Source organism: Calidris pugnax, unplaced genomic scaffold, assembly GCF_001431845.1.
Source record: "Calidris pugnax isolate Ruff unplaced genomic scaffold, ASM143184v1 scaffold12, whole genome shotgun sequence".
Lineage (NCBI taxonomy): Eukaryota > Metazoa > Chordata > Aves > Charadriiformes > Scolopacidae > Calidris > Calidris pugnax.
This window is the reverse complement of record NW_015090767.1, coordinates 142,395-166,408: the sequence shown is the minus strand read 5'-3', so window position 1 is coordinate 166,408 and position 24,014 is coordinate 142,395. Positions and strand designations below refer to the sequence as shown.

At 39.1% G+C, this 24,014-nt stretch overlaps 1 protein-coding gene across 1 annotated transcript in view; it reads left to right on the top strand.

Annotated features, from left to right (window-relative positions):
• SMAP1 (small ArfGAP 1) overlaps positions 1-24,014 on the top strand; it is a 92,463-nt gene that overhangs the window by 31,481 nt on the left and 36,968 nt on the right. The window contains exons 4-7 of the mRNA XM_014936850.1: positions 10,887-11,020; positions 11,693-11,778; positions 14,720-14,795; positions 22,182-22,259. Coding sequence (XP_014792336.1) covers positions 10,887-11,020; positions 11,693-11,778; positions 14,720-14,795; positions 22,182-22,259 — 374 coding nt within the window. The remainder of the gene's footprint in view (positions 1-10,886; positions 11,021-11,692; positions 11,779-14,719; positions 14,796-22,181; positions 22,260-24,014) is intronic.

The following is a 24,014-nucleotide window of genomic DNA, read 5'->3' as shown; positions in this document are numbered from 1 at the left end:
AATGATACTTTGAGGAAAAATATTCTACAGCCACAACTTCTTTTCTTATGACTACAGAAGGGAGCAATCATTTTGGAAAAATAACTTTCCAAAAAACAGAGTAGTGAGTTTTTTGTGTAACACAAATCTAGTTAAAACAACTGTGAAGAGCACTACTTAAGTAAACTTGTTTCTTCCTTTCCGAGCTGCATGTAGCTGATATACTGACACATGATGTCTGAGTGTTAATTGTCTGTCATGCTGGAATGCTAAATTGTGTTAATTTGAATTAGATTTAATTTAGTGTCATCTCAGAGGAGACCACCATAGTTTTAGGAAGCAAGAAGATGCCTTTAGAAAAATTCAAAGCACATTCCAGCCGTGTGTGACATGATATGTTCTGAGTGGATATAAAGAAGTTTGGGGTTTTTTTAACTGTGAAGTGGTCAAATACCGGACCAGGTTATACTCAGAGAGGTGGTGGAACATACCTTAAAGGTTTTCAAGACAACTGAACAAAGCCCTGAGCAGCCTGGTCTAATTAAATCTGTTTCGAGCATCGAGTTATCCTAAATGACCTCAGAGTCTCCATTCACTCCTCAATTAATTTATAGTTTTTATTCACTGTCTGAGGAAATACAGTGGCTGTATCTTTTACAGACCAGGTGTTAAACATCTCGCAGAGCACGCATACCATGTGTTTTATGGATTAGCCTGAACCCAGCTACAAGGATGGGTATTGCAACATTCTGAGCTGTTTGCTGAGACTTTGGGGGAGTGTGGTATTTGGGGTGTAGCTAGGCTGGCATGTGAGTCCTGGGGCTGCATGGAAAGGATTTGTGTCCATGCCACTGGAGTTTAAAGTAGGGGAAAGGCTTGATTTTTGTCTGTCCTTTTCAACTTGTTTGTTCCCATGGTCTTCTGTTAAGCTAATACCCTGAGGTGCACAGCAAGTGCTGCTCTGAAGCTTAATAATATTGCTACAGTAAAACTCGGGGATCATCCAAGAATAGAGCTGCATTTACATGGTAGGTTGTTCCTGTGCCTGAGAACTGCAATATAGTAGTGTTTGGAGGGGGGCAGATAGGCTCTCTGTAGGTAAGAAGGGTAAAATCTACTTAGTCTCATTTATTTAAGCCTTAGAGGAAGTGAGGAAAGACAGTATGTAGGAGAGGAAAGGAGGTGACTAAGTCTCTGCAGAGAACATGGATGCTGTAGGTTAATCCCAGTAAGCAGCTAAGCACCACACAGCCACTCGCTTTGTCCTCCCCACCACGGGGGCAGGGGAGAGAATCAAGGGTTGGAGTGAGAAAATGCATGGATCGAGAGAAAGACAATTGAACAGGTAAAGCAAAACAAGGAATTCATTCACTGCTTCCCATTGACAGGCAAGTGTTCTGCCATCTCCAGAACGTGGGGCTTCATCATGTGTGATAGTTACTTGGGAGACAAGGGCCATAACGCTGAATGTTCTGCCCCCGCTTTCCTCCTCCTTCCCCCAGCTGATCAATAGCTAAAGCATTGTTGTATTGACAGCACTGTTTTGGTTGTGGGTTGAAAATACAGTGCCATGTGGGCTGCTATGAAGAAAATAAACTCCATCCCAGCACAAACCACTATAGCAGAGAATTTTTGTACAAGAACCTATCTGGCCTGTCTTTATAGATGTTTTCAGTGTATTTCTACAGTCCAGAGCTTGAAATCTGGCACTCTGCTTTTTATCTAAAGACTTAAATTTCTGGTTTCTCTCTGCATCTTTTTCAAACATAAGTTCATACAGGAGAAGTCATGGACGTGCATTTACCTGCTTTGGAATACAGAATGTCCAAGGAGGAGCATCTCTGGAGTCACCAAGGGCTGTACAGAAGTTGTATAGTTTAGGGAATGTTTACTTAAGCAGCCTCTTCTACCATTTAAGTAAAAATGCTAAAGGAGAGCTGATTAATGTAATTACTAGATGTGTAGGCTGGTAGATAAAGGTAGCTTTTAATTCTTGTTTATGGCAAACAGGCTACATTATAAACCCATCTTGCAAACAACCTTATTTCTGAGGTTTTTGTCATGGTTAAAGGAAGAACTCCAGTTGCTGGCTGCAGATGTTTTTGCAGCGGATGCTTACACAACCTTCATCCCCTGCCTGGCTCTGCAGGGAGGGCTCTTGCTATGTCCCAACAGAGTAGCATAGTTTTACTTTTTTGTTTTTTTTTTCTTTGCAGTGATGCTTTTACTCAGTGCTTAGCTATCACCCTATGAAAACATTTTGTGAGAGCTCACAGTTCTCCAATTTCCCTTTTATTTCTGCCTGTAAAAGGAATATAAATTTTACACTTAAAACAGTAAGCCTTTTAGCAGTTCCTTGCAGACAAGGAAAAAATTGCAGTTAAGACCAGCTTCAGAAGCTTCCTATTAACGCTGTAATATGCTACATAACTTTGTCTTTTTAGAAAGTACCAAATACTTCTAACAGGAGATGACAGCTTGCACAGCTTATTCGTGCAGGTTGAGCTCTGACACAAGCAATCTTTCTCTTTAGGAGTGAAGAGTCAAGGTAAAGTTAGAGCACTGCTCCTTAGCCAAATTGAAATTTGACTTCTGAAATTGTGAGGTTATTGAATGTGCCAGGGTTGGCACCTCTGACATTTCTGACTCTTAGGGCAGTGACTTTACTTTCCAAAGGGAGTGCCTGCAGCAGGCTGGTATCCCAAAAGGCTGACAGGAGTGCTGTGGCAGTGTCCCGTGTTCCCTGCAGACGCTCTCCACAGAGGTGTCCCCGTGCTGGGGGGAAGCACGTGTGAGCGTGGCAGCTGTGATTGCCAGCCACGGGTCAGGACCTGCTCTGTGGCACTGCAGGGCTGGGTAGGAGTCTGCTTGCCTGGTTGGGGAAAACTGGTGTGAAATGCTTCCAATTTGGGCATACGAACTTTGGAAAATTATTTTAAAGGAAGTTTCTGTACAAAAGTCCGAGTTAAACTGATATTCGCATTAGAAGGAGGTGTTCTAATGAGGAAGGTGTTTTATTTAAATCTCGTCATCTTAAAAATAAGATGAATAGAAGGCCTTGGTGACGTTTTGGGGAACAAATCCCCAAAAACCATTCTTGATCTCCTTTTCTCTTAATAGTACTTTATTTGAAGAGGTGTTAACTATGTAAGTTGTGTTTTGTTTGTTTAACAATTTAAAATATGCATCATTGTTAAATGATTTTTCAATTTTTGAAAAATAAACTTATAGTCTCACAATCTTATTCAGTCAAAACTCAGATTTTTTTTTATTATTATTATTTTTTTAACTGGTTGCTAATAAGGCCAAAAACCTTTTAATTCTTTCACTTTGCCGCTGTATGAGATTTCTTATCCAGTAGCCATTTGGCATGAGCAAAAGGCTGTTATCTCAGGAATGAACTGACATTACCTGTGTATCTTCCACAGCTGTAACTAACCAATCTGCTGATTTGCAATCTGCATTATTTTCATATTCCTAACTTGGTTTCCTGTCTAAGATTTTTGAAATGTTGTATTACTTCAATATATTCCAGAATTGAAGTTATCAAGCCAGCCACTTAATTTTGTGGCTTAAACGTAGAAGTGAAAGTGCATTTATGTCACTGTACTTCCATTATAGTTAAGACTTTATATAGCCCTTGAAATAGGGAAGCTGTCTTAATTTTTTTGAAACATTTTTAACATGCATCAATAACCTGACGGAATGATTAAAACTGGTTGATAACATATTTTTTTCTCTCACTTCTAGAGGTGGGGCAGGCTGTGCAGGGGAAGAGTTTCATTCTGAGTGCTTCTGCACAGCCCTGCTGGAGCTACTAATAGATTTGTTGTGGACTTTAATGCAAAATGGTTATCTGGATAGAAAAGACGAACTTGGGGGAATTCTGTCCCTGAAATTCCATATCACTTACCAGACACCGACTAAAAATAGCCAAGTGATGCTTCTAAGGCTTATCTTCCCACTGTTCTTGCAATAAACCTTGAACCACGCAGATCTTGGCTGTTACCAGGCTGGGCTGTGGTACACTGTGTTCAGTTGCTTGAATTGTCTGCCTTCACTGCAACTTTATGCTATTAAGCTTGATTTTACTTAAAACTACTGAAACAGCCCCTCTTGCTTGAACTCCCCCCAGCCTTTTTGTAATATCGCAAACGTTAAATTCTCAAATTCTGGTCTTGACTATCAAAACACAGCATTACTAAGCCAGCTGTGAGACTTCTAAAAACTATAGATATGTTTAAGCCATGGCCTTTTGTTGCCTTTATATAAAACACATATTTTGTTACATACTTATTCTTTGACATCTGAAAAGCATGTAAAGACTGCACTTGGATGGTGTTCCTAGTCTTTGTAGAACTTTGTATGTACAAGGATCCCTCTTCTACCATAGAGGAAAAGAAGTCAAGCTTAATGAGAAGGAGCAGATGTGACACGTGAATTTGCTCCATGCTATTTATTCTGCTTAATAAGAAACTAATTCAGTGGATCAAGTGACAGGTAAATAGTCCCGTATCAGTAGTCCCGAAAGACTAAAGGTTCAACGACCTTGAAGAACATTTTATTTGAGAATAAAAGTTCTTGTACTGTGATTCTTGCATAGTCTCCTCTGTTTCGAGATCTTGAAAAGATTTTGCAGATCTTGCATATTCTTTCTAAGAGTTCTTTAGTTCACAAGGTCTGATATGTATTTCTTCCTGCCTTCTTACTACTGTTTTGAAGATGAAATTGATTCAGTGGACATAATTAACATTGCATTTAAGGTTTTCGGGTTGGGGGGAGTGTGTGTTCTTGTATTTTTTCCTCAGAGTCCGTGAATCAAAAATCGTTGGAGATGGTGGGTGTGATTGTACCTTTTGGGAGGAGAGCTAAGTGGCCTCCAATGAAGTTAGTAAGAGGTGGTCTTTGAAGCAGCAGGAGTAGACTGATGGCAGTAACTGTATTCTGGTATCACCTTGGCTTAGTCCCTGTCTCTAATGCGTTACGGTTTGAGGAGGGAAACTCGGAGGAGTCACTGTAGTTCTGCTTGCTCTTTTGTTCTTCCTTGGGTACACACTGGAGGAGGGACTGTTGGTGTTACTAAGCTCTTCTTGTGTTGGATTACACAAAACACAACTGCTGCTTGCTATTTTTCTTCATTTCTCTGTATCTGCTGTTTATACAGTTTATAATGCTTATCTTCTGCTCGTGTTCTTTATCTGTGTCTCAGCCTGGAGAAATTACAGATGTTTCTGGAAAATAATCATTGGCGATTGAAGTCTTGAGTAGCAGATGCTTGTGCAGGATGAGTTTGGGGGGACTGAAGCCAGCAAGCACTGTGTGGGCTTCCTTGTGCTAATGCAAACACTGAGGCTTTTTGGTAAGCCTTTGTCCAAAAAGTAGTAGTTTTTTAGGAACTGGCTGGCAACCAGTCAGGATGAGTCAGAAGAGAGGTGTAGGTTTCCTTGCAGTTAATTCTGTATTCCACGAGATGGAGCCAGTTGTTTGGCAAATAAAGTCTGTCAACCAGCAGCAGAATTTGGAGAAGCAGAAGAGGATTCAACTAACTGTGCTTTATGAATAAATGGTATGCAGGGTGCAGCTGAGTGAAAGGAAGAGCTGTAGTCTCTCGGGAGCCTTTGAAGATGCTGGGCCGAGGTTTTTTTGCTGCAGACTCTGCTGTGGGGTGTGCGAACCTGCCTTCCTCCCCGGGGAACTGCTCATTGGTAACTGTGAGACTGGAAAGTGAAAACTAAATTTGTTTTTATGTGCCTCTGTAACACAAAACCGTATTTAAACTTAGCCTCAACATGTTTCTTCATCGAAAACTTTGTTTCGAACTTATTAGTCTCCTAGCTCACTGTTTTTATGCACATAGCGTAAAGGATTTGGAGTAGTTTGCTGGGATGCAGAACAGTCCCCTTTCCCTTTGGCACCAGATGTAACACGGAGGGGCTATGTGCTGCCCTCGTTACCCCAGCTCTGCCCTCGGTGTGCTCCCGGGGAGTTGGGAGCCCCTGTTCTGCAGCAGCAGAGCTGGGGGGGTCACCCTGCAGGGCCAAGCTCGGCAGATGGCGGTGGGAAAGGAGACTGATTTACTGCAGGGAGGGAGGCAACCATTGTCATTTCTCTACTTTATAAGATCATTGCAGATATGACTACTCTTGCTTCATCGTGGACATCTCCCAGTTCTGTCATATCCCAATACTTTTGTTTCCTCTTTCCCTGTCCTGATCTGAGGTAAAACAGAACCAACTTTCTGTTCAGCAGTTTTACATCTTAGCTCAGCCTCTGCTAACTCTCTGAAATTAACGGCATATTGTGGAGAAAACTGCTCGCTTTTAGAGGGATAAGACCAATGTTTGTATGTTATGCCAAGGAACGCGTGCAGAGAGGCACTTGCTTACACTGATGGCTGTAACAACCAAGGTCAGGTAACTCTGTTATTTGCCCCGTTGGAGGGTCAGAAGCGGAAAAGCCTAGAGGGGTCCCACTCACCGGGAGGAGGGGACAGGAGAGGGGACCCAAACCTGACCAACAGGATATTCCATCCCACCTGCCCCATGCTCAGTATAAAAGCTGAGGGATCAAAGGGTCAGCCCTCTTTCTGCAATGACCAATGTCCAAAGAGGACCTTGTGTGTTCACCTGCCTTTGATCCCAATCTGCTTGTTCCTGACTCCAGAGCTGGAACCCAGTTCTCACCTGTTCCTGAGTCCAGTCTGGGACTTCCCCAGTGCCTGCTGGTGACCTCATCCTGGGAGCTTGATACCATTTTGTATATGTTGTATCTATTTCATTATTTCCTTTAAATTTTATTATTACTATTTCATTGAGGTTGTTTAGTTCCTTCTAAACTCGTAAACCTCTATATCTCTTCTCCTTTTCTCCTGGGAGTGAGAAGTTGAGGGGGGGAGCATCTGTTGCCATCATAGGCCAATTCAGCCTAAACTATGGCATTCCTCTTCTTACTTTGTTCTGGTTTCCGCTACTTTTCTTCCTTTTTTTTTTTTTTCCTTAAACTTCTTTGTGTGGGAGGTACACCTCTTCCTGCCCAGTCTTGTCTGGTAGCATATTGACTTTCTCACTAAGTTCTTTATGCTGAGTAGGGGATGGAGTGTTGACTGAGAGGTTTAAAGTAGTATTTTTATACAGGCTAATCAAAACAAGAGCTAAACCAATGTTTCTCACTGTATTGATTCATACACAGTTGAGGCTTCCATGTTTTCTGTAATGTGGGTAAAAACATTTTTCCTTCAGCATTTTTATGTGGTCAGTGTCTTGTAAGCCTTGTTTCTTCTGTATGATACAGGTTTATGCATCTGCTGACGCAAATTAAACGCAACACTTTGGAATAAAACTTAAACCTTAGACTTCTAAAATCTAATGTGCTTTGTCTTGTGTTTCCTTTTGTAAGGCACAATACCAGCTTCAGCATTACCATTCCTGTCCTTATTCTTGCCTGAAGATCTGTATCACCCGTACCCACAAAACAGGGTTTCACCAACTCTGGTTCCACGAGCAGGCTGTGTCAGCAGCGCTGGGAAGGCTCGTTGGCAGCTGCTTCAATCACCTCTCTGATATCATGGAGCAGAACTTATGATCCGAACTGAATTAGTTATGGGCACATGGAAGAAAGGGGTGTATGGGAGTATAGGCACACACATTGTGTATGGGCAAGTCACTCACTCGTCCAGTTTAAATAGTATGGAGGAGAAATATATCATTAAAAATGATAACCTAAAGGGGGGTGGGGGAGGAAGTGTGAAAACTTTTGAAACATGTTGAGAGAAAAGCTTTTACCTCGCCAGAGAATATGTAAAAGTGATCCTGTTTTCACAAAATTCACACTTTGATGTACTTTTTTACAATAAAAGAATGCCACCTGAAGATGGATAACTGTTTCAGGTAACTATAGTTACCTGATCAAAACTAACTTCCCTCTTTAGAAGGGGCATCCCCCCTATAGTTTGGGGGAAAAACTGGAGAACCTATTGGGCATACAAGACCTTGCCTTAACTTTTTGTTTCTAAACAGAATCACAGAATCTTCATGGTTGGAAGCGACCTTTGAGATCATAGAGTCCTACCATTTAAAAAAAAAAAAAAAAAAAAAAAACAAAACAAAACAAAAAAACCCGACACAACATCAAAACAAACAAAAAAAAACACACAACACCCCATCACCACAACAATCACCACACCCAACACTCTCAGACACTAGAGCATGCCCTGAAGTGCCACGTCTACACGTTTCTTAACTACCTCCAGGGATGGTGACTCCACCACCTCCCTGGGCAGGCTGTTCCAGTGCCTGACCACTCTCTCAGTAAAGTAATTCTTCCTGATATCTCATCTAAACCTCCCCTGCCACAACTTCAGACCATTTCCTCTGCTCCTGTCATTATTCCCTTGGGAGAAGAGGCCAGCCCCCACCTCTCTACACCCTCCTTTCAGCCATCATGGCACTACTTTAAGCAATTGGATCAGCTAAGGTACTTTATTTACAATGGAGTGGCCAAGGAGTTTTTTTGATCACGTTTCTTTGGGTGCACTTTAGCTGAAACTTGATTAATATGTTGAGGCAAATGACCTGCAAAACTCTATCCTGGAGCATTAAAACTTAAAGTAGTATAAATTTTGAGTGGGATCTTGCTGTACTATAGATCTACACAGACTGTAAGGACAGTCTGTGTCTCTATTTTGTGTCTCTAGTGTTTTATAGGGGAAAACAAAAAGGCAGGTCAACCAGTTCCTTGTTGAACTATTTAAGACACACATTGCAAACAGCTTGACTGTTCGTTTTTACCTAACAGCTAGAAGTTTTAAGGTAGAAGTGCCATGTGGGAAATGATGTATTAGTTTCAATAAGTAACTGTTAGATCCCCAACCCCTGAAATCTAATCTTTTGATGGCAGCAATTATTTTGAAAACTGCCAGTTATTGTAATAATTTTGATCTTAAAGGTCAAGCAATGGATATCAGATGGTCTGATGTTTTCAGATCTTGAAGAAGACAAATTAAAAGTGAGTTGGCTACGCAAAATATAGCCAGTATTTCCACTACTAAGAGGAAGGCTTCTTGTGACTAATCTAGGGAGTTGTTAATGTGTCTTGGGATTTTCAAATACCAATTCAGAAGAATGGAGTTTAACTGAAAAGAATTCTGCTTCCCTGTTGTGGCTATTGCTGAGCAGTGCTTGTACACTCTCAGGAATTTTCTTTTTTCTGTTCTGCCCCCCTGCAGATGTAGGCTGGTGGTGGGTGGGCAAGAAATCGGGAGAGACAGCTGGGACAGATGCTGACTCTAATTGACTATTATATAGGATATTAGCTCATCAAGAAAGGAGGGGGAAGAAGGGACATTCTTTGTTATGGTGTTGTCTTCCAAAGCCAGTGTTGTGTGTGCCTGGCTTCCTAGGAAGTGGCTGGACACCTGTCTGCTGATGGGAAGCAGTCAAGAAATTCTACCATTTTTTTTTCTTTGCTTGTCTGCAGTTTTCACTTATTAAAATTGTTGTTATCTCAGTCTACAAGTCTTCTCTCCTTCCTTCTGTTTTCTTCCTGTCCTGCAGGAGAGGAGAGTGAGCAAGCAGCTCTGTGGGTGTTTGGCTGGGCTCAACCCAACACAGTCCTGAGCTAAAGATCAGGAGAGGAAGGCATAATACTCTCTTTTTAGGCCCCCAGGAAAGTGTTCGTATAATATATTAATGTTGAAATGCAAACTGCTGCAGTTGCCTGAGTCATCTATGCACATCTGTCATATGAAGATGGAAAATAATTGCTCAAAATGTTTTCCAACTCTTCAATGCGCCTTCTTGCTTTTGCTGGTTAATTTTCTAATCTCTGAACTCCTCAGAGCTCAGAACTCGATGGACTTTAAAGCAGTGCCTTTAACAGTGGTGGTGTACAAAGCTGCAATAAAATGATATAAGTAAGAGTGCTTAATTTTAGACCGTGTAGTAACGTCAAGTCAAGCATCCCAAATGTCGCAGGGGGATTTCAAGCCAGCATACTTTAGATCTGTCTCAATGTGCCAGCATGGCTGAGAAACAATAGTAAGGCTCATAAATCAACTTGATTCTGTGACAAAATTAATTGGGCTGAGAATGGCTACTCATGCTATAGTTCAGGAATCAAGGGTATCGAATGTGTTCAGTTTTCCGCCTGTCTTAATCATGGATATTTTCATCAGTTGGTTTTGTGAATCTCTGTATAACCAGTCCCTGAGAGCTTGTGTGATACTGTTGTAAAGTCTATGCTATATCAGATATTAAAGGATTTGTTACATTAATATAAGATTGCCCTGCATTTAATTTCACATTAGGTACAGATGGCATGTCTTAGGGTGGTTTTTTAATTGGAGAAAAAGGGGCAACTTCTGCTGATGCTTGCATCCGATGCATAGCCATAAGGATTATTCAAGATGTAAGCAAAATCTTGTTGTTAGTAAGCCAAATTGATAAAGTTTGTTTACTTGGGCTTTTTGTGGCGGTTGGTGGTTTTTTTCGGTTTGTTTGGTTTTTGGTTTTTTTGGGGGGGGGGGGGGGGGGTGTTTTGTGCATTTTTATTAAATTATTGTTTGTGGGGGTTTTTGAGGGTTTTTTGGGGGGGGTTTTGTTGTTGTTGGTTTTGGGGGGGGGGGGGGGGGGGAGGGGGTGCAGGGAGCAAGGACACACGGTGGGCACAACATGTGGTTTCCTAGCTTAATCTGGCTAACTCAAACGTTATGTGACATCACTTAGAAGTAGAAAACCATTAATAAAATTGCTATCAATGACTATTTTTAGAAGTAATAGATATCCTAAAGAAGCAGCTGTGAGCCTTTGTTCAGACCTGTTTATTCTTGTCAGTATAGGATTATGCTGAAAAAAGTCTTCACAGTATATGGAATTTTGAAAGTAACTAATGCATTTGCCCATTCCCCTTAGGTCCAAGATGGGCCTCTTGGAACACCGGTGTTTTTATTTGCATCAGATGTGCTGGAATACATCGAAATCTTGGTGTCCATATATCAAGGGTCAAGTCTGTCAACTTGGACCAATGGACACCTGAGCAAATACAGGTAAAATATCTTAAAATATGTTTTCTACTTGGAAGGATTGCCAGGAATCCTTTTGAAAGGATTTTAGTTTATCATGATGCTCCAGCTTAAATGTTTTATAGCACACTAAGAACTACTTTGATTGAATTCCTTACAGTAGAAATACAGATTCTGAAAACCCACTTCAGAAATTGGTTTAGCTATCTTTGAAAAGTTCTGAAAGCTGCTTCTGTGTTGCAGCTGTAGAAAATGTTTTGTAAGCCTTTTCTTTTTCAGTAGCAGGCAGTAGGACAGTATTCACCCATCTGTCTGATTCTTGATTACATTGTTTTGGTGTACCAAGTACTGACTTTTCTGGGCATGCTCCAGTCTGAAGCCTCTTTCTGCTGCCAGACAAATCTTACTGCTGTTCCTCATGGTCTGAAGAGCTATCCTGAGAGATGAAAGCCTGTCTTTCACTGGATGAGTTAGTTTACACTTTAAACAGCATCTGTGGTGTTAGCTTTTGTCCAGCAAGTCCTGGCAGGTAGCCCTCCTGTGCCATGGGATCATCTCCCAAGACACATAGCAGCAGAGAGGTCTCCAAGTTAAAAACCTGCAGTGTCATTTAAGCACACCAATAGCATTCTGGCTGCTTCAGGGTTTAAAGTATTGATGGACATGAACTAACTGTTTTCTTCCACTTTTCTTTAGTGCATGCAGGAAATGGGAAATACTAAAGCAAGACTACTCTACGAAGCTAATCTCCCAGAGAACTTCCGAAGACCTCAAACAGATCAGTATCCTTTCTGTTTTAGCTTTCACATTGAAATGATTTTTAATACAAGGTAGATGTTATGACTGTTTCAAGGTAATGCTACATTTGGCAGCTCACCTTATTTATTTCCTTAATAGTGTTGAATAAGAAGATGATAGTGGAAGTTGGGAACAGTTCAGAAAAGGCTTAAATTACTTCAGTTGTAGCAAACCTACTTTGTAATGAGATTTGGCAAGCCCCATTTATTTTTGCTTTCAGAAGAAGTGAATTCATAAATTCCCTGTATGTAAGAAGTTAGAGTGATACTAGAGAGCCCTTGAATATTCTGTCTTTATCTTGAGTAACTGCCAGCTGAAGTTAGAAGCATTTGAACAGGAAATAATGAGCTGGATGGTAGAGTAAAATAAGCCATTGGATCTTACTCACGTTGAAGTATGGATTTCTTCCTGTATGTAAGGTATTCTGTAATTTTGTTTTTAATTAAAGTCTATGCATTGTATGAAGGCTGTGAGCACAGATGACTAGCGTGAGAATATCTAAATGACGCAAACCTCCCTGGCTGCCACCACTAGTGTTGGTGTGTGGCTATCACCATGGACCTAGAAGGGGAGGGTTGGAAGAAAAATTGTCTACTGCCAATGAATAGCTTTCTGCAAAAAATGCCTGTTTCAAATCTACTGAATCCTTAGGATAACATATAATGTCATTAATTTAGATTTGTATTAGTTCCTGATGTAGTGATGTTACTCCACAGGTAGGATTTACTTCACCTGATCTTACTGGAACTTTAACTATGTGGGACCCTAAACACCTACCAATAAGTGAACTGAATCATTCCCCAGCTTTCTTACCCTGGTAACGATGCAGGCAGCAGAGGCTGATAAACAGACTTAGTCGTAACTGGATCTGAATATTGTCTGTCTATATCCAAAAGTAATTTTTGTTCCTCTGCTTATTAGATACTATGCTCGATATGTTATGTGCAGAAGACTTTTTTTTTTTAATAGTTAGAGTCCTCATTATAAAATGCACTTGAGCAAAACTGATGTTTCTTCATTTTCTAATAGCTTTTAAATTAAATGTAAAAAATCATAAGAAAAAAAAAGTAACGGGAACCAGGTAGCACTGTAGTATTCCAGCTGTAATATTCTAGAACTTGATTTCAACCATAAGACTGAAATATTTTAGCTGAAACTTACTTAAAAGTGGATCTTGAAAACGTATATTTTGTTCTTACTGAAGCTGACTTGAAATCACTGGTTCTATTGCAGAAGAAGCAATAATGCTTTACTCTAAGCTGTTCTTGTCAGATTAGATCAAAAGTCTCATTTTTAGACTTTCAAAATAATTCTTTTGTTGACACTGTATACCTTGAAATAATTATATAGCCTTTTGAACAGTTGTCAGTTTCTAAGTCGTGGACTTTGTCAACTGAATTTATTTCATTGCAGGTGTTCTCTTTTAAAAATACAGTGCCAGGAGAGATGATGCCAACATTTTCTGGTTTTGTCAATTTCCTCCTAACTTTGGCAGCTACTTACCTACTTGACATTCATGACAAGCTGTTGTGTTATGGGGTTTTTTTTTGCTTTTCTCTTTGCCCTTTGTATCACTACAAAATCAGCGTTGTATATCATTAGTGTCCTGGTTGTGAATGTTCTCAATATTCTGAATATTCTTTTCCATGAACTACGAAAATGCTTTGCATGTAATGATCACTTTTGTCTGTTATTCTGTATTAGTGTTTAACTTCCTGTAGCACTATAATACACTTATTTCTACTTTTTAGGTTGTAGAATGGAGACACGGGAGAAAGGTGTATGTGGGACATGCCTAAGATTTCCTGCTAAAGGTCCCCTGTCACTTCTGCTTCTTAATCACAAGACCGATCTTTCTGGGCATTTTTTTTATTCTTGTACTTGGCAGGGATTTCAGTTTTAGCTTCCTCTTTGAAAGTGGTTTTTTCCAAGAATAGATGAAATAATTTTTTTTGTTTCTTCATTTTACTCACTTAAAACAGTTTTGGCATCTGTTGAAGTTGCTCTAAATTCTTTTGTTAACACAGTTGGTTATTGATTTAGAGAAATTTATGCGTGGTGCAAAAATTCATGCATATTGAAGTGGGGTATGTACGGTGTTTTTCAAAGTGCACAACTTAATATCCCAGTGTAATACCATACTGAAAAATTAAACCATATGGAATATAAATACTTATGATTCTGTGATAATAATTTTTGAATTAAAACTTCTAATTGTCTGAAATATGAACTGTGCATTCTGAGAAACTGCTAAAAATAGGGAAATATTTGTGCAAAAGAAATAAAATATCCGACACCAAAGCCTGATCAACCATAACTGAGAACACCTTCTGGTATTCTACATCAATATGCTTGCTGCTATTTCCACCTTTACTTCTACATCTTTTTATCACTAGTGTTTTAGTTTTCTTTCCCTTCCACAGTAATATTTGTTGTAATAGGAGACTCTCATTGAGGACTTACTGGTCTCGGCAAACTGTTTATGGTCAGCTTTTGATGCATGATATAGTTTGTGTGAATCAGAGAACAGTTACGCACATTTCACCTTTAATGTGAAGAAAAAGTATTTTTTCCTAATTTATGATGGTAAGCTACACTGTATTATTTACCATCTATGAGTATCTTTGTTCAAGTATTTGTAGTAATACAGCCCTTTAGCTTTTAAATATCAAGTGAAAATGTCCTGTGGAACACGGAGTTACTTCTAGTATATCTTTCTCATATTGTTTCTTTAAGAGATTACTGTAGTAAAAAGAAGCTCTTTTTGGACAGTGTTCTCTGTAAATCAGTTTGTTCTGTTGTTCTAAAACTATGAGAAGGAGCAAGAATCTGGTGCAATTCTTTAATATGAATAACCTATCGTTTTTTTAGGTTAACGTTGCTATTTATCTGAATGCATATTTTCCTTAAACCAACTACTTCCAGAGCTGTGGAATTTTTCATCAGGGATAAGTATGAAAAGAAGAAGTATTATGATAAAAATGCTGCTAATGCGTTCAATGTAAGTAAACAGTTTCACCAAGAATTCTGTCACTTTTCTTTTTTGAAAGCTGCATAAGAGAAATGTAGAAAGCAGTACATCTATTAAAATGTCTTTCACAGTCAAAACCTTTTCGATACAGAGCTAAAGGCTTTTTTCTCTCTTGAAAGCTGTTCCTAGGTTCTGTAAGTTCAACATACATTGTCTATTACATTTATCACAGCAGAGCGTTATGATCCAACAAATAGCTTGCTTCTGACTTTATATTGTGTTTTTTCTCTCTCAGTGATGGGTATTTCTTCAACAGCATACTTTGCATCCTTTCAGAGTACATTTTTCCATGTTACAGGCATAAGATAAGTTTACTGTTTCTGGTGACTTTGTCTTCCCCCACTCTCTGTAATACCTTTATGAGAAATCGTAGGGTGTTTTGGGTCCTCTTCTGAGGGTCTTCTTGCTCTGCTGAATTCTAAACTGTTGTTTGCAGCAAGGTACACCATGAAAGCAAACATGGGGAGTATGGCAAAACAGCTGTTTAATCATCTAGCTGTGTATTTACTACAGTGAGCTGGTGAGTGCTTTTCTGTCAAAGTGGATTTGAGAACGTCACCCTTTAGTGAAGTTCACAGCCTTGTGGGAGTTTTTGGATACGGCTATTGGCTTTGGGGCACGGTTCTTTTCCCAGTTCTCATGAAATTTGTTACCTGTATTGGGGATACACTCTTTACAGTGGATTTTCTAACATTACCAGTAGATGTAAGAGATGTTTAATGAATTGAAACTGGAATATTTGCGGTTCATGAATAGACACTCTGTTACAGGCTGAAAAAATGACATCATGGTGTATTCAAGGCTAATTGTCATCTTCCTTGAATGATTCTAACTTTTTTTTCTCTTGAAACACTTGAATGAAACTGCAAATGGATGATGTACAGTGTGGTTTGGAGGGTCACGACTCTTCTCAGAAATCTATTCAGAATATCACAATAAATGCTTGCAGGCAGATTGGGTTTTCTGGTGAAAGAGAGTAGATTTCAAGTGTTAACTCACACTCGTGACTGTTATGACAAAGCAGTTATTTGACAAGTTCACTTTTTGGCCTTGTTGATTTCCCTTGATTATCTAACCAACCCTAAGGCAAGGCAGCTGCATCCAGAACTGAAAATGGAAGGTTGCTGGAGAGATCATTTTCTAGTTTGGAAGAAGTTTTTCAGAGATTAGACTTTCCCATATTAGTGACTGTAATAGTAAAACCTCAAGAGTAAGAGTGTATTGCTTCCCCTCCCTCTACATCTTACAAAATAGATAGGCATTATCTGCTCCACTGATGTGGAGGCAGTTCCCAGTCATATGGGAATTTATCAGTCTGGTAGCTCTTCACTTCAGAATTAGTAATAAGTTTTAAAGAACAGAAACCCTGTTGTTTAAGAAAGAAAATATTGCATATATCATCTTTCTGGTCATTGTTAAAGAATTCAGGTGATCCCAAGGCTGTTTCTCTACTTCATATTCCTTTCTAATTTCTGCCTGTCCTTTAATCAGTTTATTACCAGTACCTGGAATAGGTACATCCAGAACTCCAGCTAGTTCTTTTGCACAAGCTTCACCCTATTCCTCTAAGGAGATACGGACACTCTGAAGGGATGGAGGAGTGTTAAAGGAAGAGCAGTACTGGCTTCTTGAGGAAGTGTTTTGTGAAACATGGGACACAACTTTTTATGTGGTGTCCAGGGTTTTGAGAGACGTTTTAATAACTTTAAGAAAAAGCCTTACCAGTTAGCCTGAAGAACTTCTGCACAAATTCATAGATAAGTGTTTTTAATGGTTTTCTGGTATTCTTATACTCTTTTCAGTATTTTGAGAATAGACCTCTTCAAAAATGTTAAGCAACTGATGGTGTGTTTGTATACATCTAATAGCAGTTTGTGATTGCTACTGCTTTAAAATAAAATACTCATTTAAAGTTGTCAACATTTGTTGGAGATGTACAGTAATAAAGTCAAAAGTCTGCTGAAATCAGAAAAACATATGTAGTAGATGAACTTAAAACCTGTAAAATGAGTGTAGAGCAGTCCATTTAGGTTACTTCCCTGTATCTTGTGTGCATATAAAACGGGCACTCGAGGGCACCGTTGTATTTGGTTCAGCTGCTAATTTCCTGAATATATTGACATGGTTTGATAACACACTCATTTTTTCATCCCTTGAATCTTCTGAGTGATAGCACCCTAAATTTCATATTTAAATGGAAGATTAATACAGGTTTCCAGAGCTTTAACTTGATCCCTTTTTGATAAAAGGTGTGAATAACAACAGTAGCATTACATCAGTAGCAGGATTTTGGAAAAATGACAAGTTGATTAAAACTTTATTTAATACGTTGACCTCAATGACCATAAGTGTTTGTATGACTATTATCTACCATCAGAAATAATGTTAGTGCAAACTGAACTAAAGTAAAATAATTTTTAGGTTTTGTATGTTACGTCCTCTGATAGCGTCGTTTAGTGCTTCTTTAATCTTAATTTTTTTCATTTGAAATCATAGTCTGGTGCACAAACTACATCAGAGCCATAGGGCCAAATACGTTTTTATTCATGTTTTTATGTGAGCTTTTAACATAGTGTATATTTGAATAGTGCCATCACTAAGTAATAACTTAAAACTGTAGAAGATTTTAGCAGACAATATGGACAAGTAACACATTGCCATGTAAAGAGGGCCATGGAACTGGAGTGATTTTGTAAACTTGCAGATCCTTTCTTTTCCGATACTACTTTTTCTGTGAATCACAGAGTGTGTCTCAGAGCACAGGTGAAAATGAAATCTTCAGAGTCCTCGTGCATGTGTATGTATTCTCTTCCTCAGCACTGAATGTGCACGATGCTTTAAGTACTGAGTTTCATTATGCAAAATGGTTATTTTTGCTTTATCAGCTTTCTAAAAAGGAGTCCCAAAACACAAACAATGCAAAAAGATTCAGGAGTTGCTAAAAATAAAATGACTACGAGTCTTTCGGTCTGAAACACGATTGAAATTTTGTGGACAAATGAGTATAAATGTGGAAACTTAAGAAATGGCTCCTTGCCTTCGTTCCCTCTTTTCAGGCAATTCTGAATTCACTTCTTAATCAAAAGACCCAAATACTCTTAAGTTAAAAACTAAAATGAAATATTCAGATGCTAGTTGTCAATTTGCAGTACATTTTTAATGCACACAAGCTTGTCAACTTTATTCTTTTTCTAGCAGCGTGTACGGTTGGTTGCAGGGGCTGCCATCAGTTTTGTCTGGTACTTTAAAGTGCCAATAATCAAGGGCATCTTAGTTGCCAATTTTGCAGAGCTTAGTGCTAACATATGTTACCAGAGTAGATCACTGTGTGCTGTTCTACTGGGATTCTGGAAGAGGGCTGGAAATTGCTTTTTGGATTTTGATGGAGAAATTTAGATGAATTTACAGATGTGGCCAAAAGTGGATGAGGCTTTGGTCACTTGCCTTCAGTGGTTATATGATAAAAAATCTTGCTCTTACTATCTACTTGCTCAAATGTCTTTTTCCATTGGACCTAAATTAAACACAGATATTTTCTGCCTTCACCTGCTCTCTCCTCTACAGACTTCATAACTGGTGTCAGTATCGGCCGCTGGAACATAGCAATTAGATTACAGCTGGCAAATTAGAAAAGTGAAAATAGAAGAAAATTATTGCTGTGGAATAGCGGGTTTTTTGCAAACCGATTTATTTTTTTTTCTACACTATAGAGGATATGCTGCTTGTAAACAACAGTATTTTCAGGTACTTAAACTTATACCCAAGCATGGGGTAGATCTTCCTTTATTTGTGCTTCTGATCAAGCTTATAGAAACAAGTCATTATTAATAAAGACTGATAGATACCAAATAGAAAACCCATATGTTACTTTGATGTAAGATTACATAGTGCTGCTTTTCAGTAGCATCTCAGTCTCCTAAAAAACAGTTTTAAAATTATTATTAAAACCTTGGTTGGCAATCCTGAGTGATGATCAGGTTCCTGCTATAAATATTTAAAGTGCATTTGTGGCTTTCAGCTGATGAAAGGCAGTTTCCCCAGCACATGCTCTGGGAGAGTGGGTGAGTGGTCTGGTCCGGGGGTTAATCCAGCCTTGGCACTCCCCTGACTGCCCTCAGATGTGGGAATAGGTGACAACTGAGCAGATGCTTTCTCATTTGCCACTTCTTGGCAAGGAAATGAATCTCTTTTGACTACAGATGGGAAGAGCTCTAAGAGCTGCTTTATCACTGCAGTAGTTTTAAAAACAAAGGTTTACTGGAAATACAAACCAGCAGCAGTTCCTTACCAGTGTTTCCTCTCTTCAGTAACTAACATGCCCCACAGCTAATGGTCTGTCTGCACTGCAAATGGGGTGTAGAAGGTATTGATGCTGACTTTGGGTGGTCTAACCTGGCTTTTGGCAACAAAGTCATCAGAATAGAATCAAAGTTGTTCAGGGTTGACTTATGCCAATGATAAAAATTATTTGTTGAGGTTCTTGCTAAATATTACATCTGTAAAGTGAGCTGCAGTTTGAAAATATGAACATACCTCAACCCTTCAAAGTAGGAGTTGGGGGACAATACAAGGGCAACCAAAATCTGTGAGGTTTTACTGAAGTCTCAAAATAACAAGCAGCTTCACTGATTTGCTGAAGTATGGGGTTAGTTTGGGTTAAAAACTGAGTGTTTTGAAGTCTCCTGAAAACCAAGCACTTGATGACTAAGGTATTAGGTTTCTCTTTGTGCTTGAGGGTGTTAGAATCTGTAAGAATGACTTGGATATTAATGAAAATCCAGTCTTCTAACCGAAAAAAATACCAATATAATAAAATAATACCCTTATATTGTATTGTTAGTATAGTTTTTAATTTTATTTGGTGCTAGTTCAGGTATATGGCACTGGAGCCAGCTGAGGAGAGGAGTGGTTGGCACTGCAGGACTGGCTCTGGCTAGGGCTCCTCCACAGCCAGCATGGCCCCTGCTGGGCTGCTCCAGTTCCTGCCTGCTGGCAATCCCAACGGGGCTAACAGCTCAGCTGGCCCTTAGCAATGGGTTTGCCCCAATGGCAAGTTTTTCCAGGCTTCTCTGGCACTCTAGTCAGCTGGGGATACTCTGCCTGCTTCGCCCCCGGCCACAGGCCTGCCCCAGCCTCTCTGCTGCTCCTGGGTCACCCTTGGCTTCAGCCAGCGCTCCCTGGGGCTTTACAGTCACATTCCTGTGTCTGGCACAGCACAGGAGGTAACACACAACACTATGCAATGGTGACAGAGCTACTGCTACTGCTTTCATTATAGAAACTTCATCAGTTCTTTATACGTTGGAATGTGGCTTCTCCTAAAGATTGGCGTCAGTGGTAGGCCTTTTGTACTCTTGCTTAGTTAAATATTTGCATATGTGAAGTGTGTTTTCAAGTGCTGTTTTTCAGCCTGAAGTGAATGTAGTGCTGTTGTTTGTCTTTAAACAAGACATTTTGGCATTTCTCAATTTACACATCCTGTTCCATATATCCCGGGCTAGATGGCAAATGCTTTTAGCTCTGTCTCCTGCTTACTGCTTCTCCATTACTTGATCTGCAAAACTAGTATAATTACTTTGAAGCCTTCAGAGGATTACCTTATCCTAGGTTAGATAATCCCTTAATTTATGAAGATGATATACGGATTGAGAACAACTGCTACAGAAGGATGGAAATGTGTCACAAACATCTATAGTGCTGTTTTCCTTCCAAACCCCAAATGAAATTCTGCTTACCTGGTTTTGTGTGGTGAGTACCTGCTATTTGCCTGTGAGAGCTATCAAGCTTAAATTATCTTAAAATCTGAAGTGTACAAAGGCATGTAAAAAAAACCCCAAACAACCAAATTCCTGCTTTTAGAACATTGAAAGTAGATCTAAGTTGCTCTATTACCACAATTGCCCACATTTGCCTTTATCTGAAATCTTAGTAAAGGAATGTGGTGTTAGAGGTCATGGTTCAATATATGCAGTTACCTAATCATTTTTCTGATATCTTTATTTGCTTACAATCTAGTGTAATCGGAATAAACAGCATCCTGGTGTTTCTATAGCAACAGAATGCTACAGTTTGAGAAACTGCTTCATTGCGGCAGATGTATCTGTAACTCTTCTAATAACTTGAGGATTTTAAAATAGGAAATTTAAAAATGAGAATTCTGTTTTGTATTTCTACAGGTTTGGTTTAAAAATTAAAGGTCCACACCGTCTTCCAAGATACGCATGGTTTCTGAATTTGTAAAAATACTGTATATTCATAGAATATACTATCCATATAAGCGATGGTACTGGTAGGATTTTTTTGAGAAATATGGGGTATTTAGACATGAGGTAGGGTTGGGGATTTTTTGCAGCTTGCAGTTTCCTTTCAGTGCAAGCTGCTTTTTTAAAAAACTAAGTAAAAACATGTCATCTAAATTGGTTATTTTGATCCAACTTAATGACCTGCTCAGTAACAGCTTCATTTATTTTTAAAATTTCCTTATACATAGTAGAGGTGATACAAGACAGTATAGAAGTGTCAGTTTTATAGCTCTGAAGATCTTCTACATGTTTGGTAAATGTAATTCAGCTGCACTTTTGTAGTAAGGGGAATAGAAAGATAATGTTTCCATTAGAGTGATCAACTATGCATAAAGAAATAGGATAGGAAAATGTATGGAAATGCATTTTGAGAAATCCTATTTTCTTGAGCAAACTGCATCTGTTGTATATACAATTTATGCTTTTTGGATAATTCTGGAAGTCTAGTCCTGCTAACAGTAATTTTACATACTGATTCCTAAAAGAGGTATCAGCTGTCTGTAAGGTCTGACATCCTGCTGCTAGGATACAGCTTTATATTACCCCTAAGGTCTTTACTCATTTGGAGTGTTCGTAGAGAAGAGTTAATCAGGATGTTAATGTATAACTTTCAGAGTTATTTTGCATGCCTCTTAATAAAAATATTCTGTTACAGTGACTTCTCTGCCCCTCCCCTGGTACAGTGTGCCTTCATGCTTCAGGACATTAATATTTCAGTAGTCACCCTGGATAAAATTGAACAATGGATGAAACCTAATTATTTTTCTTAGACCTCTGATATGATCTTATCCAGAGTAATTTTCTTACATTCTATTCTAGTGAATATCATTATAAGTCACTCATTCCTACCCGAGTTTCCTTTAAAAATTGTACTGATAAAAAGAAATTTACAAAAAAAAAGTCTCCTCTTTTTGTTCTATGTTGTATTTTTTCCCCTACTCCCAAAGTTATTGCAAAGAAGAACGAAAATCATGTCTCTTGGCTGCCTCTGCTCCCTCCTTCCCAGCTGTTCTTGCTTATTTTCTTTGTCATTTCTTTCCTCTGTTTTGTACAGATATCCTCTTCTGATGCTCCTCAGCCTTTGGCATCCTCTCCTTCTCTGCAAGCTGCTGCTGAGAAGAGCAAAGCAGAGGTATATTGTTTTCTGGTGTAACTCCTGTCAGGTTCCTGCTTTGCACAATTGTTTACATTCTGCAGCGTAATTTTACTGAGCTCACTAGAGAATTTGAATATTTGCTGGTAATACTCTATGCATTTAAAATAGTTCTTTCCTTTCTTCCTGTACTGGATAAATGAAAATGACCGGTAGAGTTGGACAAAGCACATGCATGATTGTTACCTCTTGCTTTTTATATATCAAAATTCTGGTTCTGCTCTGGCTTAGTGTCACAAAACTGTGGGAACACCATTTCATTCCCAGCTAATGGGCATGAGTGATGTCCTGTCTCCTCAGGAATTATTTTTGGTATCTTTTTTTATATTACTTGCTTGTTTCAGAATCTAAATTATCAGTACTATTCCAGCCATTTAGTTCAGTCTGCTTGGAGATAAATATAGAATTAATTTGGTGACACTTCTGTTAACTCATACTGGTTTTAATATCCCTTCTAGTTTGGATGTGTGTGATAGGTGGCTACAGGAGAGATGGGAGGGACTCTTCATCAGGGAGTGTAGCGGTAGGACGGGGGTAATGGTTTTAAACTAAAAGAGAGCTGATTTATGTTAAATCTTAGGAAGAAATTCCTTGCCGTGAGGGTGGTGAGAGCCTGGCCCAGGTTGCCCAGAGAAGCTGTGGCTGCCCCATCCCTGGAGGGGTTCAAGGCCAGGTTGGATGGGGCTTGGAGCAACCTGGGCTGGTGGGAGGTGTCCCTGCCCAGGGCAGGGGGGTTGGAACTAGATTTTCTTTCAGGTCCCTTCCAACTGTCACCATTCTGTAATTCAAATTTGAAAGTTCCTCTGTTTAACTAGTATGCATGTTGTTAGAAATGAATATTGGGGAGAAAAATATTTTTTTCTTAGAATTTAAGATCAGTATTAAAGCCAGTTTGATTTTATTATCTTCATAGTTCTTTTTGATTGCATAATGAAACACTTGAGTTGAAATTCTGGCATGAATACAGCATCTGAGAAATGTTTTTATTTAGTCTGAATTCATTTTTATCTAATGGAGCTGAAGCAGAATGCATATTGAAATTCTGAAGTGTGAAGATGAAGGACTTACAGGTTTTCAATTCCACTGTGAAAATTACGTGAATGAAGATAAAGTCTCTGTGAGAGAGTTCCTGTAGGCTTTGGGAGGTGTGGAGGCAGAAACACTGGCGAATGGCTTATTTTAAGTCTTCATACATTCATTATGAAACTTTCAGGGATTTTTTTAGGGGCAATGAGAGGCATTTATTATCTTTTGGTCACCTTTATGGAGTGCTTGCCCTATGAAACTTAGTGCAAGCTCTCTTTGTTCTCAAAATCCAGGAGAATAAAAGTTTCCAGATGCTTTTTCCTCTAGAAGCAAAGTTTCTCTAACAAAACATATCTTTAAAAAATGCTGAAGTCAAACTGGAAATCTGGACATCCTGAAGATGATCATATGCAAGAAATTTAACTTTACTTAAACATATTTGAGTGAACTTAAGGTACTGTATTGGGAAAGTAAGTGTATTGTTAACACACTTCCAACAATCTTTCCCAGGAGGAGAGAAAACAAGTTGTCTAAGATGGAGAAAAGCTTCCACAGGAGAAGCAATTAGGTTTATTTAAATTATTCAACTTGGGAAAGTGTGAGTGGGGACAGGGAATGAAAGACGTTTGGAAAAGTTACTGCTTCAGCAGTACATTTTTGTGCAGCAGGTGATTAGAGTTACAGGATCTGGGGAGTTTTTAGAAGGCA